At 42.7% G+C, this 14,797-nt stretch overlaps 1 protein-coding gene across 1 annotated transcript in view; it reads left to right on the forward strand.

Annotated features, from left to right (window-relative positions):
- Positions 1 to 14,797, forward strand: part of LOC146829386 (A-kinase anchor protein 17B-like) — a 616,345-nt gene that overhangs the window by 533,034 nt on the left and 68,514 nt on the right. The window contains exons 3-4 of the mRNA XM_085608051.1: positions 5,499 to 5,617; positions 7,082 to 7,316. Coding sequence (XP_085464177.1) covers positions 5,499 to 5,617; positions 7,082 to 7,316 — 354 coding nt within the window. The remainder of the gene's footprint in view (positions 1 to 5,498; positions 5,618 to 7,081; positions 7,317 to 14,797) is intronic.

Raw genomic sequence — 14,797 nt, forward strand, 5'->3', positions numbered from 1 at the left:
CTGAACTGGCCTATCAAGCAACAAACCTGATTTTCTTGCCCAGAAAGGTTTTGTCTTGGGTGGTTGTTCTCAGCTCTCCAGAGGTCTGGAAGTCCAAACGTTTTGAAAGCCCACATTTTTTAGACATTTCAGATGAGGTTCTTTTGTATACCACAAAGGCTTCCAGGATTTAAAGAACAGCTCTTAGCGGTCAGGACTCAGTCCAGCAGAAATCACCAACACGTTCTAGTCCTCTTCCAATTGCAACTGGTCACTGGTTACTCCAGGGAAAATGCCTCTTGCAGCATTTGAAGTCCCTGTAGCTACACAGACGTTCAGCCAACTGACCCTTAGAATCTACTTATTTGTCATGGGTACAAGTGGGAGCAGGTCCAGCCCTTCATATTTCCTGACACGTTTAAGACAACAGGTTCAGTCCTATTCTGTTCTTCCACAGGTGCAGAAAGTGTTCCCTTGAACTGTGGGTGAGATGCCAGTTTTGTAGGCTTCACAAGACAGTGGTTAGGTGTCGCTCCTGGACACACCCTAACCAATGAGTAAAACTCTTTCCGCTTTTTCAGCAGATCCTGTTTGCCTTCCTGCAAACTATCCCACAGGGAAATCCAAGATGGCACAGGCCTTCTGACTCTGAAGGGCGCCTTCGGGCCAGCCAGGGGTGTGTTTAAAAAAATGTGCCAATCTCTCCTCCGCAGCTACACCAACCTGTTTCTGGACCAGCTCCTCCTCACTCAGGGAGGTACCCAAAAGGCTGCACTTCCTCAGGTTTTCCCTTAAAATGGCCTGTGAATGGACAGGCCTCGTCCTTGTCCCGGTGAAGTAAATTAAAATCCAGAACCCTCCTAGCTGCTCCTCCTTGCCTGACAGGTGTCACATACCTCACCCAAGGCCTATCCTGTCACCAGGCATAAGCCAATGTCTCTGCTCTGCAAGCAGTGTTCACACCTTATTAATTTCAAGTACTGGTAAGGGGAGCTGCTGGTAGGCTAATGCAAATTAGACCCAGGAGCTTCAGAAAGGGAAAAGATACCTTTTTAGAAGTTCTCTTTCCTAGATATTTATTAAAAACCTACCATCACCATTAAATTTGATTTTTTTATCATTCCTTGTCACAAACCAGAGTTTGCAAAATAAATATATTGGCATTTCGGAGCTTACCACTGTAGGGACATTGTAGCATTACATTACTACATGTTCCACTTTTGAAGACTAGACACCCTACCCTGTGGGCTACAAGGCCAATTTATGTGTGGCTTATTAATATTTAAAAGGACGTGTTTTTTCCCTGTCAACAGGGTTATTTCGGGAAATAATTGCAGGTTCCTGGGTGGAGGCAGATACAAAGTGTTGGCACATCTGGGATACACCAAGGGATCCGAGGGGTGGGCATCTAGATTCTCCACTCTTTACCACTGGAAGCCCTCCATACTTGGGAGGATGCACAAGACTATCAAGCTGCTATCCATAGCCGCTGCTATGGGGAGATGTGGTCATTGGGTCATGGTAGTTCCTCCAGCCGCAGCTCCTTTAACACGACGGGGTACCGACAGATAGAGCTGGCCCCCTTCCCTGAGGTAGAGGTGAGGGTTAATATCCATAAATTTGGGTATGTCCAGTAATACCGAAGAAAACATAGGATTATTGGTTTAGTATTTCTTTCTTACACATTTTTTTTCACTTTTAGCAGCAGCTTTGTAGTTCCTTTCTGGTCCTGACGTAAGCCTAGATACTTTTCTAGATCACTGAGGCTGAAACGTGTCGACCTTGAGTCAAAACCCAGCAGTTTAATTCCACACTGCTGTTTGCGCTGCTTTTTAACCCTACCAGTGCGAGCAAGTGAATAAAGATTGTCTGTTTTGCTCCCACTAGGTAGTTTTAATTCACCTTCTCTTCTGTTTTTGCGCTGCGTTTTCATTTAACCTGATCCACCATGGGATTTTAGTATCCCCGTTAGTGTAGCATCTTCTACATAAAAACATCCCTGAGCTCCTTCCTCACATTGAGGGAGTTGTAGCTCTCAGTGGAACTAGGTATTCCACTGGGAGGAGAAACCCATATGATGAAGCATGTCACCTATAGTGAGTGAGGGTATCCGTCCTTAAAGGGATCTCTTCCCATGGGAGTTTTGGTGTCAGAATTCATACCGTTATAAGTATTTGTCACACATCATTATCACAGACCCGAGGATTTGTTGTGTTATTAGTTTCATGGTAGTTCCCTCAAGGTTTACAATCTAGGAGTTTAGAGCATAGGTGGGCCTGGCTGACAAGCTCCCCAGATGTGTTGATCATTTTTAGGGGCAACCTCAATCTGACATTGAACAGGGACATGGACAGGGTGACTAGATTATTTTTTAGAGCCCTCATTTTAGAGGACTAGGTACTCTGGTACTGCCTTCCTCTCCCGAGGCTTATCAGACCACTCGCCACTGCTTACCAAGGTTTGCATGGATGTCCCAACCCGAAAGGGAACATGGAGACTTAGTGCATGAGAGCTGAAGGATAGAGAAACCAAAACAGTGGTGGCTATGGCGACAGCCAGCCACTTCACAGAAAATGAGGGTACTGCCCAATTGGCCACAACCTATGGAAAGCATATAAAATGGTCCTGCAGGGTCAGTTGATTGCACGCAGGGTGGGCCTGAGGATGGATAGGGAGCTGGATTGCCAGAAATTAAGAGGAGCAATTATTGCAGCTCGATGCCGATTATGTGGCCACCCCGATGGGGATTGGGTGCACAGAATTGGGGAAGTTAGGTGGGAATATGAAGCACTGGTGCGACAGGCAAGAGCCCAATTTTAGGTCACTCAGGGTTGGATATATGAGGTTGGCAATAAGGCCAGCAAGCTCCTAGCTTGGCTGGCAAGAAAGGAGGAGGGGCAACGTTGGTTTAGTGGCATTAGAACAGAAGGGATGGCCCTGCGGTAAATACCCCGGGCTTTTGGACAAGAATTTGTGAAATATCCAGAACGGCTCTACCAAGGCCAGGCCACCCATGACTGAGGGGGCCTAGAGGCTTTTGTGGGTGATCTCTCGACACCTTGACTGTTTTTGCATGGATCTGGACCGGGCTGAGGCGTTGGAACAAAAGATGATTGTGGGTGAAGTTTTGGCGGCTATTGCACAGCTGAAAAATTGTAAAACACCCGGTCCAAACGACTTCCCTGTAGAATTTAAAAAATGTGTCACTTCGAAAGTGGTGAGGCTGTACCTGTCCATGTTTAATTTGGCTAGGGAAGCAGGCACCCCGACTCCTGACCTTCGAGAAGCCATAATTGTCTATATTCATAAAGAGGGAAAGGTGGCTGACTATTGTACCACATACCGGCCAATCTCACTGATCACTACAGAGACTAACATTTTGGCCAAGATTCTTATAAATCGTCTAATACAAGTGATCGACTCCCTTGTTGCTCCAGGCCAGTCCGCTTTATGTCGTATAGAGCTACAAGGCATAATCTGAGGAGATTGATGGGTTGCTTGTGTCTACAGGAGCTTGAGGACCTCTTGGCCTTGGATGCCGAGAGGGCCTTTGACTCCCTAGAATGGCCATACATGATGGTCGTCCTCCAGAAGATGGGTTTCAGCCCGTACTTTCTATCCTGGATAAGCCTACTACATACAGACTCATTGGCACGGGTCTGAGTGAATGGGGTAATATTGGATCGATTCAGCCTTTCTCAAAGTACCCTTGGCATGATGGATCAGAATGGACGCACAAATCAGGGGGCTTCTATGGGACCCGGGCTGGGAAGACGTAGTCTCCCTATATGCCGACGACGTTCTCCTTTATCTGGCGGACCCGCCACACTCAATACCGAGAATCTTGGATATGTTAATACTTTTTTGATCCTATGCGGGTTTCCGAATAAATTGTCTTAAGTCTGTTGCATTTCCACTGGGGACTGACACCTCGCCAATGGTGGGGAATTGGCCATTTCATTGGGCAACCCAGGGCCTCCAATATCGGGCATTTTTGTTACACTGAATGTAGTCCTGTACATGCAGGAGAACCTGGAGAGGTTCTTGAGGGGCTACCGCACCACCATCATCCCAGATGGATACCCCTGAAGACTCTATGGGGGGAGTGTGCTCCCTCCTCCCCCCCCTCCCGACCCAGGCGGTGGTCCTCATTTGGAGGAGGGCGATGGGTGCATTGGGGTGGCGAGGCAAGGTGACATTGCGTACTCCGCTCTCGGACTCGGATCTCTTCCACTGTCTAAGGAGCATATAGGGTCATCGAAAATGGCACCTGTTGGGGATGTCCTACTTGGGGGATGCCTAGAGGGATAGGAAAGTAATCCATCCCGTTCCACGAACTACAATCTGAGTATGAACTATCTGGTAGTCAATTTTATACAATACCAACAAATGTGATTTTTGCTCAGCAAGTGTTAAGCATTACAGGCCGAGGTAGAGGAGGAATCCCCCTTGGAGAGTATGGTCTTGGGTTCCACCCTGACCGAACATGATGTGTCTCAAATCCACTCCACACTGTGTTTCCTTATATCTTTTTGTGGATATGCAGGAGCTTCGGGCTTTAACAGTTATCTGTATAAAACATTTTTATATCAAAGACATGTAAAAGACTGAAATACTATTACAGGTACACAGCTTCAGTAATTGCTGTTAAGTCAATACTATCAATGGAATTCTTCCCTTCTGATTTTTGCTTGCTGATAGCTCTGAAAATTAAGGGCCTGATTTTGAGTTTGGCAGACAGGTTACTCAGTCATAAACAAGATGGATATCCTGCCTGCCATAATACAAGTGCATTATATCATATGCAGGAGCGTCGCACCACTACTTTTAAGCAGTGCACTGCAAAGTAAAGGAAACATAAAATGATAACTTTGAGTTATTATCATTTATGTTTCCTGCTGCTTTGCGGGCAGGCAGGTTGGCGGGGCTGCTCTGCTCTCAGAGCAGGGGAGGAGAGGTTTGCCCACTCCTAAGTGCTCAATGGCTGTTTGGTCAGACCTTCCGGGCGCACTTTCCTCGTTCTCCGTGACGGCTGCGTTACAGCCCTAATGGAGAACAAGCCCAAGCCCCCATTCCCTGGTTGAGCGTCAAACCAGGACACTCAAAACCAATCACAACGCTGCATTGCAGCATTGTGATTGTTCAGGGGAGCCTGGGTGCTTACCAATCACAAAGCTGCATTGCAGCATTGTGATTGGTCAGGGGAGCCTTTTCTGTGCTTCCTGTGCCTCGGTCTGACGAGGAGAGCAGATACACGGGACCGGCGCGGCAAGGTAGATGTGTTGTTCCCCCCATGCCCCTCCTCACCCTCCGCGCCGCCCACAAATAATGCCGGCCACCACTGATCCTATGGCAATTGTATTTTGGCGGACGAGATGTACATTACGTTTGTGGCGCAGTATCCCATCAGCTGAAATCAAAACCAGGCCCTAAATGTGTTAATGTGTGAGAGAAAAAAAGCTATGGGCTAGAGAAAGATTAATTCCTCATATAAACAATTTGTCTGGTATTTATCACAGGTCATGCTTGATACAACCAATCATTTTAGTGAAGAGGTCATTAATCAACGAAATCTTGAAAACCTAGAGCTGTTGGAGGAAGAAGAACTTGAAGATCAAAAGGAAGAGAAAGATGAAAGGTGAGGCAAATTCACATTGACTGGCAATGATTTTGTGATATGAACTTGTTTCCTCAAATAAATGTGAATGAAACCATCCTGCAAATTATTGACTGTTTCATTGTCCGGTTTCTTTCGGTATCAATGAAGTTCAAAGTCTCGCTCTATTGTGCATCATGCAGTCATTCTTAGTAATTTTTGTATATTTCAGTCATTCATAGTCAACTCAAATCCCATTTCTATCACAGCTTGATTACGGAAATGTCCTTTGCCATGAATACCTGAGTGAACTATGATACATTAATAGAGGGTACAAAACCTCATGGTCTGGGTGATTTATAAACTCATCCCACAGCATTGGGTATCCCCGAAGAAAGAGTGTGCCCACTTATTGCAGGTCAAGCCAGGTGAGGTTCAAAGTTTCATTCATACACCATAAAACCCTGCCAATCCCTTTCCACGGGTCCAGGCTAGGGAATCTATTCCAGGGACCCAGAAAGCGTTTGCTTTAAACAAACAATAATTACTGCTTATGGAATATTAACTTCGAACTATATGTCTGGGAAGCTCTTGTCACCCTTGACCTTGAAATTTAAGGTTAAAGGTCTTGGGGCAGTGAATTTGTTTTCTAATCCCTGTGTTCTGGAAGAGGCAAATGTGGACCAGTGTGGTGGTGTGCCTAAATATCAGATAGCATGGGATAACTCGTGAAAACATAACAAATAATGTCTACTCTTTGTAAATAAACTTAATAGTAAATTATTCTGTAATATGTTTTACTTTCTATGAAAGTGTACTCAAAAGTGCTCATAAACGTTGAAAAACTAAATTCAATGTGTGTGGCAATATCATTGGTTTAAGAAGAGGTTCCCAAGATATAAAGAAAATTAATTGAATCATCAATTCATTATTATTATTTTTTTTAACAACTTTATTTAATAGATTTTATTGTCCAACTGGTCAGTTGTACAGGCATCGTCAATTAATTATTAATGACTTTTGATCATTCATGTTATGCTTTTTGCTACATCAATAAAGAGATCCTGGTCTGTACATACAGATTAATATGAATACATATTTTGAATGATTCATGAATTGACGCAACCAGCATTTCTAGGTGTTCCACTGAATCAATGCATTAGATTATTCAGAGAAGACCACTACCAATTTTTCTTATAATCTGCTGATGAGAGGAAGGGTCGTGTCGTAGTGCTTTCTGTTCTCACCCACTACAGTCCCACCACAGTACCTCAGACCAAAGTACAGTGGTGGAGTGATGTTTAAAATGAACATTGAAGATGGGATTGCCAAACACCCATACCAAGGTACAATGACAGGTAAAGCAAGAGAGACACAAACAGCAAGGTTTTATAGCACTAACAAAGCTGAAATACTTTCTTATGCTTTGTAGGGGGTTGTGCAGCAAAATGACTTGCACGTGTGAATGATTGCATGTGAAACAAAAACTTTGCTTTATTTGCTTAGAAAAGGAAATGATGAAGAAAGAACTGCATGTGAAGAGACTCAGGAGACTCAAAATGAATGTGAAGCACTACAGGAGAAAGACCTAGAGGAAAAACCTATTGAAACCGTATGCCAGAGTGAAGTGGAAGATTTGTGGATAGACGGCACAGCGGAATGGGAAGAAAGGAAACTTGTATTGGCCCAGAGAAGAGTGGAATCCATGAAACTCCTTACAACACTCTTGGAGAAAGTGCAAGTACGAATCATTTTAGTAACATAACTAACTTCAGTCAGTGACCACCGTTTCGTGCATAGGCATGTATATGATCTACATGTATTAATTGTTAGCATACGTTTTTGAGTCTGACTTTATTTCTGAATGTACTATTTTCAGTGTTGCACAGAGGACAATTAGCGCACACAAGACCAATAAACGAAACATCATGCATGTTATTACACCCTTCCATATGCTGTAAAACCAACATTCAGCTTAATATATGTAACACAAAGTTTCACTATTTTGACGGCGCTCTTTGACAAATTTCAATTTTGTTTGAAAATGTTGCTGTCGGTCAACAAATAAGGCAAAATAAAATAAACTACATTTCCATTAAGCAGAAGCACAGTATGTTAACATGCATTGCACATTTACAGTTCCACCCACATACTCACGCTTCCAAACAGCTACCTGTTATACCTCAATGATGAAGCATAAGCAAGTTGAAATCAGCCTGGAGTTGCTTGTGTTCCTGTCTTGAGCAGGATGAAAGCTGATTTGCATATGGCTTGTCGCTGTCTAGAGTGGCATAGTGACTTAAAATGTTGGGCCAGAATGCAGCCCAAGCAACTGCCAGGGGCTGGGATTAATCCCAGTATTCCTCCTATTACTTTGTTGTTTGTTGCACTATTTCTCTTAGGAAAATATGCTGAAAAGGTTTGTCAGTGGGTTCACTAAAAAGGTCAGTTAAAAGCCACCACCAACCTCATCATCCTCAGATTGTATTCAATTTAAGAATTGTCATAGCCTACATGTCTTCTGAGCTTGTGAGGCATCCTCTAATTTCTGCTGTTGAGCTTCTTTGTTGGCTCTTACACCTAAATATCTTAGGACGGTTCCTGTTTGAATCCTGAGCAGTGTGCAAATATTGTTAAAAGTCTAAAAGTCTCTATTTTTTTCCTTCCTTAGTGAGAGTGAATATGTTCTGTGTGGTGCATTCCTCCGCAAAGAGGGCCTGATTCACAAACTGCACTTTGTAGTACAAAACGTATTACCAATTACAATTCACAAACTACGTGATGAGTTTACGCCTCCGCAATTGCGTATACTTATGAATGCGGAGCTCTCCACCCTGACCGTGGAGCCTCTGCATACATAAGTATACATTTTAGTGGTAAATGTGGGTGGAACTGGTTCGAGTGGGTGGGAAAAGGGGCATACTTACTTCAAAAGGGGATGAGAATAGGGAGGAGTAAGAGTGGTCTATGGAGAGACATCACCCACAGAGTAAGCCAATTGCTATATTCTGGAAGTAGAGACATGTAACTAAAAACAAAATGTATATTTAAATTTGGAATTTGTGAATACCGAAAAGTAGTAAATTTACTCAAAAGTCTAAGTTAACTGTGAATCAGACCCATATTCTGTAAATTCTTACCTTTGGCATAAGTACCAACACTCCATTCACTTTGATCCCCTCCTGTTTGTTTTAGTATATGTAATGTGGGATTGGCCCTACTGTTCGCAAGCATTTGTTCTATCTCCTCAGAGTTTGGTGTATTTTTGAATCAGAAGCTTGAGTTATAAACCTCCACACTCTGACTGGCCCATTTGAAGACATCTCCTGTCATAACCTGGGAAATTGCTCTACCACCACTTATATCAAAATATTTGTTAATCTGTTTCTGCGGTTTTGTTTTATGTACTGTACAGCACCCGATCTAAAGGATTAATGTCAATTTCCTTAGTTTTCATTGTTTGTAACATAGGCATTACTGTACTTGGGAGTAGCCAGAGTTTGTAATGCTGCAATATTGGATTCTGACATATTACACAGAAGTGAGCTGCATACAAAAAGAGAGTCAATATTTATATAAGTGCAGTAACTGTACAACCAAAAGGAGTATTTTAGGATTTTCTGTCTCTCCACATCTCTCTTAGGTCCAGTTCTACAATCAAGCTTTATTGCATTTTGGCCTCGCCTTACTTTATCCTTACCTCCCACCTGACTTAATCAAGATATTGTCCCAAACAACTTGTAGATTCTTAAATTCACGCCTAACCAAAGTTAACCAATAAACTTATTCCACACACATTTCAAATCATTCATTTGTTGATTTGTTTCAAGCATTTTCAACTAATTGTTTGTCACAGACTGCACAGAAATGGCAGCATATGATGTTAACAAGTGCATCAAAACAGGAACATTTTCAACTAATTGTTTGTCACAGACTGCACAGAAATGGCAGCATATGATGTTAACAAGTGCATCAAAACAGGCCTAAGCGCCAATAGTCATGGACAGCAGTGAACTGGTATGCACAGAGGAAGACTTCACTGCAGTGTATGCCGATCTTACCAGTGGTACAAAATACACACTTGTTGTCGTGCAAGCAGGGTGCAATACAACCTTTGTTATGTGTGCATAGCAGTTAGTCAGAGTCCTATATCGCTTTATTCTGAGTCATGAAAAAAAATCCATAAAAGCAATTGTACAAATATAAAACATGCCTCAATTTCATTTCATTACAAGTAATAAAGTACAATCCAATCCATTAAAAAATAATAAGGCAATGTAAACATGAAATCAGATTATTAAAAATATCTGTCTACCATATTTTCCATTTACTGATAAAGCAGTTTATAACACGGCCTTGTGCTAGTAAATTCAACAAAAATGAGGCGATCCTAGGGGAGACTGGCACTTTTGAAAGCTGTAGTAGCAGTGGAAAGGGCAGATAGAAAGTGGAATAGAATGCTTTCAACTTGATATAACATAAAGTCATCAAATCCCAACTTCAAGTGATAAATATACCCAGGGCTTGTAAATTAAATCCTACTAGCGGGCCTGCAGCACTCTGTGTGCCACCCACTTAACTAGTTCCTTAAAACGTGTTCTAGGTCTGTCATTGCAGCCTGAATGCAGTTTTAAGCTGCCAATTCGACTTGGCAATATAACCCCCTTGCCAAGCCTTAGACTCTCCTTTTATTACCCCTAAACAAGGCCCTAGGTAGCCCATAGTGCAGGGTGCATTGTATTTAAAATGTTGGATATGTACTTTTAAGGTTAACAAGTCCTGGTAGTAAAAAAACTCCTAAATTTGATTTTCACTACTGTGAGGCCTACCTGTCCCTTAGGATAAAATTGAGTTGCTTATTACATTAAATAAATGCTAGCTTTTGATTGGGAACAAATAAGCAGTTCATGTTTGGTATTTATGAAATTTCAATGAAAAATCCTCTTTAATGGTAAAGTCGCATTTTAAATTACAATTTTGAAAGTGCCACGCGTAGAAAGTTGGCATTTTTTCCTGCCCTTTGCTATTTGGTGCCTGCAGCCTGTCCTAGATCACATAATTGGGTATATTTGGCAGTTTAACTTTGTGATTTCCTACCGAATGGTCACACAGTAGAGGGATTAGTTGTGCCTGGGTGGGCCATCTGCTTGAAAGATCGGGGGCAGAGCTGAGGGCAGCCCTCATTGCAACTGAATAGGCTGTGCACTGCCTTCACATTGAGAGTTTGTCACCACTGCATGGCCCCTGCTGCCAGCCTTAGAACCAAGGCAGGGGAGTCAGGAAATTCCAAGAACTTCAAAGGAACACTTTTAGAACCTTCTCCTACTTTGAAAAAGGCACCAGATATAAAAATCTGGCCATCAGATACATTCTTCAGTTCACTTTCTGGACCTGTGGGAGGACTCTCAAAGGACCTCCTGCTGCATGTGGCTTGCTTTATACTCCACAAGACTGGTTTGGCGCACCTGGAAGGACTGCTTTGCTCCCTGGAGCTTGCCGTGAACGCTCAGAGGCCTGCTCTGCTGCTTGAGCCCTGCTTCATGACATGAACCCAGGACTATCAGAGTGACTCCAAGGGCTAGATTTCTGGCCTACTATTCAGAGCCACAGGGACATCACAGGCTCCCACCATTTTGAACCCGCACCTGGAGCCAGCCTGTGTGAGTCTTAACGTCCCAAATGGTGGCACTTCGCCCTGCAACCTTAATGGTGGTGGTAAAGGTCCCCAGATTGCCAAAATTCAAAACTTGGGACTTCAAATATTTTGGGCTAAAATTGCTCTGAGAACTGAGGGAAGAGCGGGACCAACCTGCTTGTCTATGTGCCCAAGGTTAATTGCCGGTGAGCCTGACTTCACAGTAGCTCCCACTACGTTGTTCTTTGCAACAGCAAATCCTGTTCAACGCTCCTTTGCCAAAGGCTCATCCAGCTACCTAGAACTCTCGTCGGCTACAGTCTCCAGCTTCATCCTGCTGAGATTTTCAACTTCCAAAAAAGAGACTACATCTGAACATATAAATCTTCACAACAATTTTGTCCAGCAGCTCCCTGACAATGACTCTGCCTACTCAGATACCACCTGCAGGCTTGCCCAGTTGAACTTTACCTTCTCAGAACGTTTTCTTTATAATTTCTACTAAGTTCGAAGGTAAGTGCCGACCGGGCCCAATCCACTACTTGTATCCGACCCATGCTCCATCATGGTCAGCCATATTTTTCAACTTTGACCTGTTCTCATGTGACTAGATGTTCATGTTTGGCGATTTGGTCTTTTAGTTGCTAATTTTTGGTAAAACCTTTAAAAATGTATAACTCCGGATCTACAGCTAGGATGTTTTTACAAACTAATCACCGAGTGCAATTCTTAGCAAGATAATATTTGTTCCCCAAACAAGTATCACAATCCATGAAGCAAAGATGCTAGCTGTAACAATTCAGCGACATGACTGTCTAGCAAGGATGCCATGAAACAAGAGGAAAATTATACCTGACAGTCTAAGATGGCCACATCCATAACCAACACTTGCAAGAGTTCAGGGACTTCTGGTAAAGTAGTTCATGTTTGGGCAGTGTTGCATAGTTTGCAGTGCAGACTCTGTGAGGGCGAAGCCTTTCACCAGGGCGCCACACTTAATGCACAAAGCCCACTTCTCTGCTCTAGGAAAGTCCAGCATACATGCACTTTCCGAATGCCCAAAGGTTAGGTGCTGCTTCTTGAGAATAGGCACAGATATCAGGGATGGTAATTATTACCCAGCTCAAAGGTGCTTATTTTATTAACCTCAGGATGATAAAAGGATGAGTCTACTTGAACCTATGAACCTCAGGTTGCACACAGAGTTCTTTATTAGATGCATTAGTCCAATGAGCTTATTATGTTTAATGTTTAATATTTTGATTAGAAGCTACAGAGCTACAAAGTCCATATGTTACAGGTGAACAGATTCTAGTAACTGGTGCTGATGGATTGCCCCCTGAAACATGTAAAGACCGCCGCCCTCCCCACTCATGCAGTTAAAGCACAGTACCAGTGGGCTCCTGTAGGAAGACAGTGGGATCGACGGGTTCCCACTGGAGAAGGGTTATTGGCATTTTTAAAGTCTGGGGATAAGACTTACCAGCAGTCCAGAGAGACCGTGGATTGCTCTGATCATGGAACCATGTTTGGCGCTCCCGGAGATGGCTTTCTGCGTGTGCTTAGAGTTCTATTCTGCTGGTTGGTGGAAAGGGACTGGTCCCTTGACTCACCAGCAGCCTCATGACTTTCCTGGACAACTTGTAAAAACCTTTTAAAATAATTAAATCCAGTTCCAGTTTTCTATATTCCGCCTGGTAGTTCCAAGATGGAGGTGCATTCTTTATTGTGTTCTTTTTCCCCAATCTTTCATTGCTGTCATCTTGTGATCTTCTATGCCATTTCCTTTTCCTTTCTGTGTACTATTTAAGGACTGCCTTCCTTCCTTTCACTGCATCAATACGCAGCCGTAGAATTTTTCGGAGTTTCTATGCCCTCTAGTCTCTATATTTTGTCCCTATTTTGGTCCTTGGATTTTCCTTTAAGTCAGCCAATAGTCAGATCTTCAATCTTGTCTCAAGAATTCTCTTCACAGTCTGCTAAGGCTCTGCCATCTCGTCCCCTGATCTTCTATCGTCCTGGTGTTTTATGTGCAACAGGCTTTTCCTCCAGCATTTAGCAACCCTTTTTTGTGAACAGCTGTCTTTAACACATTTAACTAGTAGTGGAAAGGCACTTTGCCTTCAAGAATGAATCGTTCTAACCTTGGATAGACAAGAACCTGAACTAGAATCCATTGACCAGGTCCATCCCTTGACAACGTGCAAGAAAACGTGAATGGAAAACAAGACACTTTTAAACATGCGACAGATTGTTGTGTTCTAATAACAAATAAGTTTGCTATTAAAAAGAATGATTTTAGTGTGTTCTTGTGGTGGTTGTGACCTTAAAGAGGTGTGTATAAAATAAAAACTAAGCTGCATCAGTTTTGAGAGCAAGTGACAACTGAAATTCAATAATGATGTCAAAATTCCTTCCTCTTTGCTTTGGCTCAACCCAATTTTAGGGGTATTACATGGGCCTATCCATCCCAAATGTACTCCTGTCCTTAAAAGAGAGAATGTGCCATGGAGAAGGTCTGTTAACACACGTTGGAGGGCAGTAACAATCTAGAAGTCCTCTCTGCCCATAGAAATATAATTGCTCACACATACAAATATGTGTTTTACAAGTGTTTTGTGATTCGCAAACTTGGACTTACTCCTGTAAATTTGGAAATGTGCGCACCTAAGCAGACCTCTGGACCACAAATGACTTACAGAATCAGCTTCCATGTGATTCAGGAAACATGGAACCTAAAACCATGTTTTCTGAATAAAAAAGTGAACTAAATGTAAATGCAAAATCAATGATTGCCTCATATGTGTGAGGAGATAGAGGTTTTAATGAATTCATTTATCAAAATATGGCCATTCACCCTGTGCATGAACAGAGTATGATATGTGAGACATAGTAGAAGCGGGTAGGGGGAATGTGAAAAAACTGAGACATCAGATATCACTCTGCTGGGCACGGGTGTCTGCAGATTAATAAAATATCTAAAGGCAAATAAGGTAGCTTTTATTAATCAGCTATAAACATCCTGCCAGAGGTATATTACCATCAGGTGTGCAGTAGGTGCACTGGAGCCCAGATGCCCATGATTATTTCAGTATTTTCCAACTAAACAGCAGTCAGTGAAAAGCCCATTTCCTTGGCATTGTAAGCGCCCTTGGTTCCCTCCTTACACCACTGAATCCTGCATCTAACATTGAGGCTGAAAGGATTTACCTTTAGGATGTAACCAACTCTTGGTGTCTTTCATATGCAAGTGACTCTCATGAAACTGCAATACAACAAGATATAAGTGATTAGTGAAACCGGATTAAAACTCCATCTCACTTGCCAAGATAACTATCTGTAATGTCATGCATATGCACTTCTGATATTGTTTTTTTGTTTTGATTTTGTCTTTGGCATAACTGAAAAGTACTGTACACAAGTTAATACTCACGGATTCCCACTCAGAATTGCACACACATCATTTGCCAACAACATCAGCTGTATGATGCATATTATATCCATATATTTTAGTCATCGATGCTTAGATGAGAGAAACATTTCTAATCCTTTCTTGGACTTGGCCCTCACTGCAGGGTCACCAGCAA

Source organism: Triturus cristatus, chromosome 5_2 (assembly GCF_964204655.1).
Source record: "Triturus cristatus chromosome 5_2, aTriCri1.1, whole genome shotgun sequence".
Classification (NCBI taxonomy): domain Eukaryota; kingdom Metazoa; phylum Chordata; class Amphibia; order Caudata; family Salamandridae; genus Triturus; species Triturus cristatus.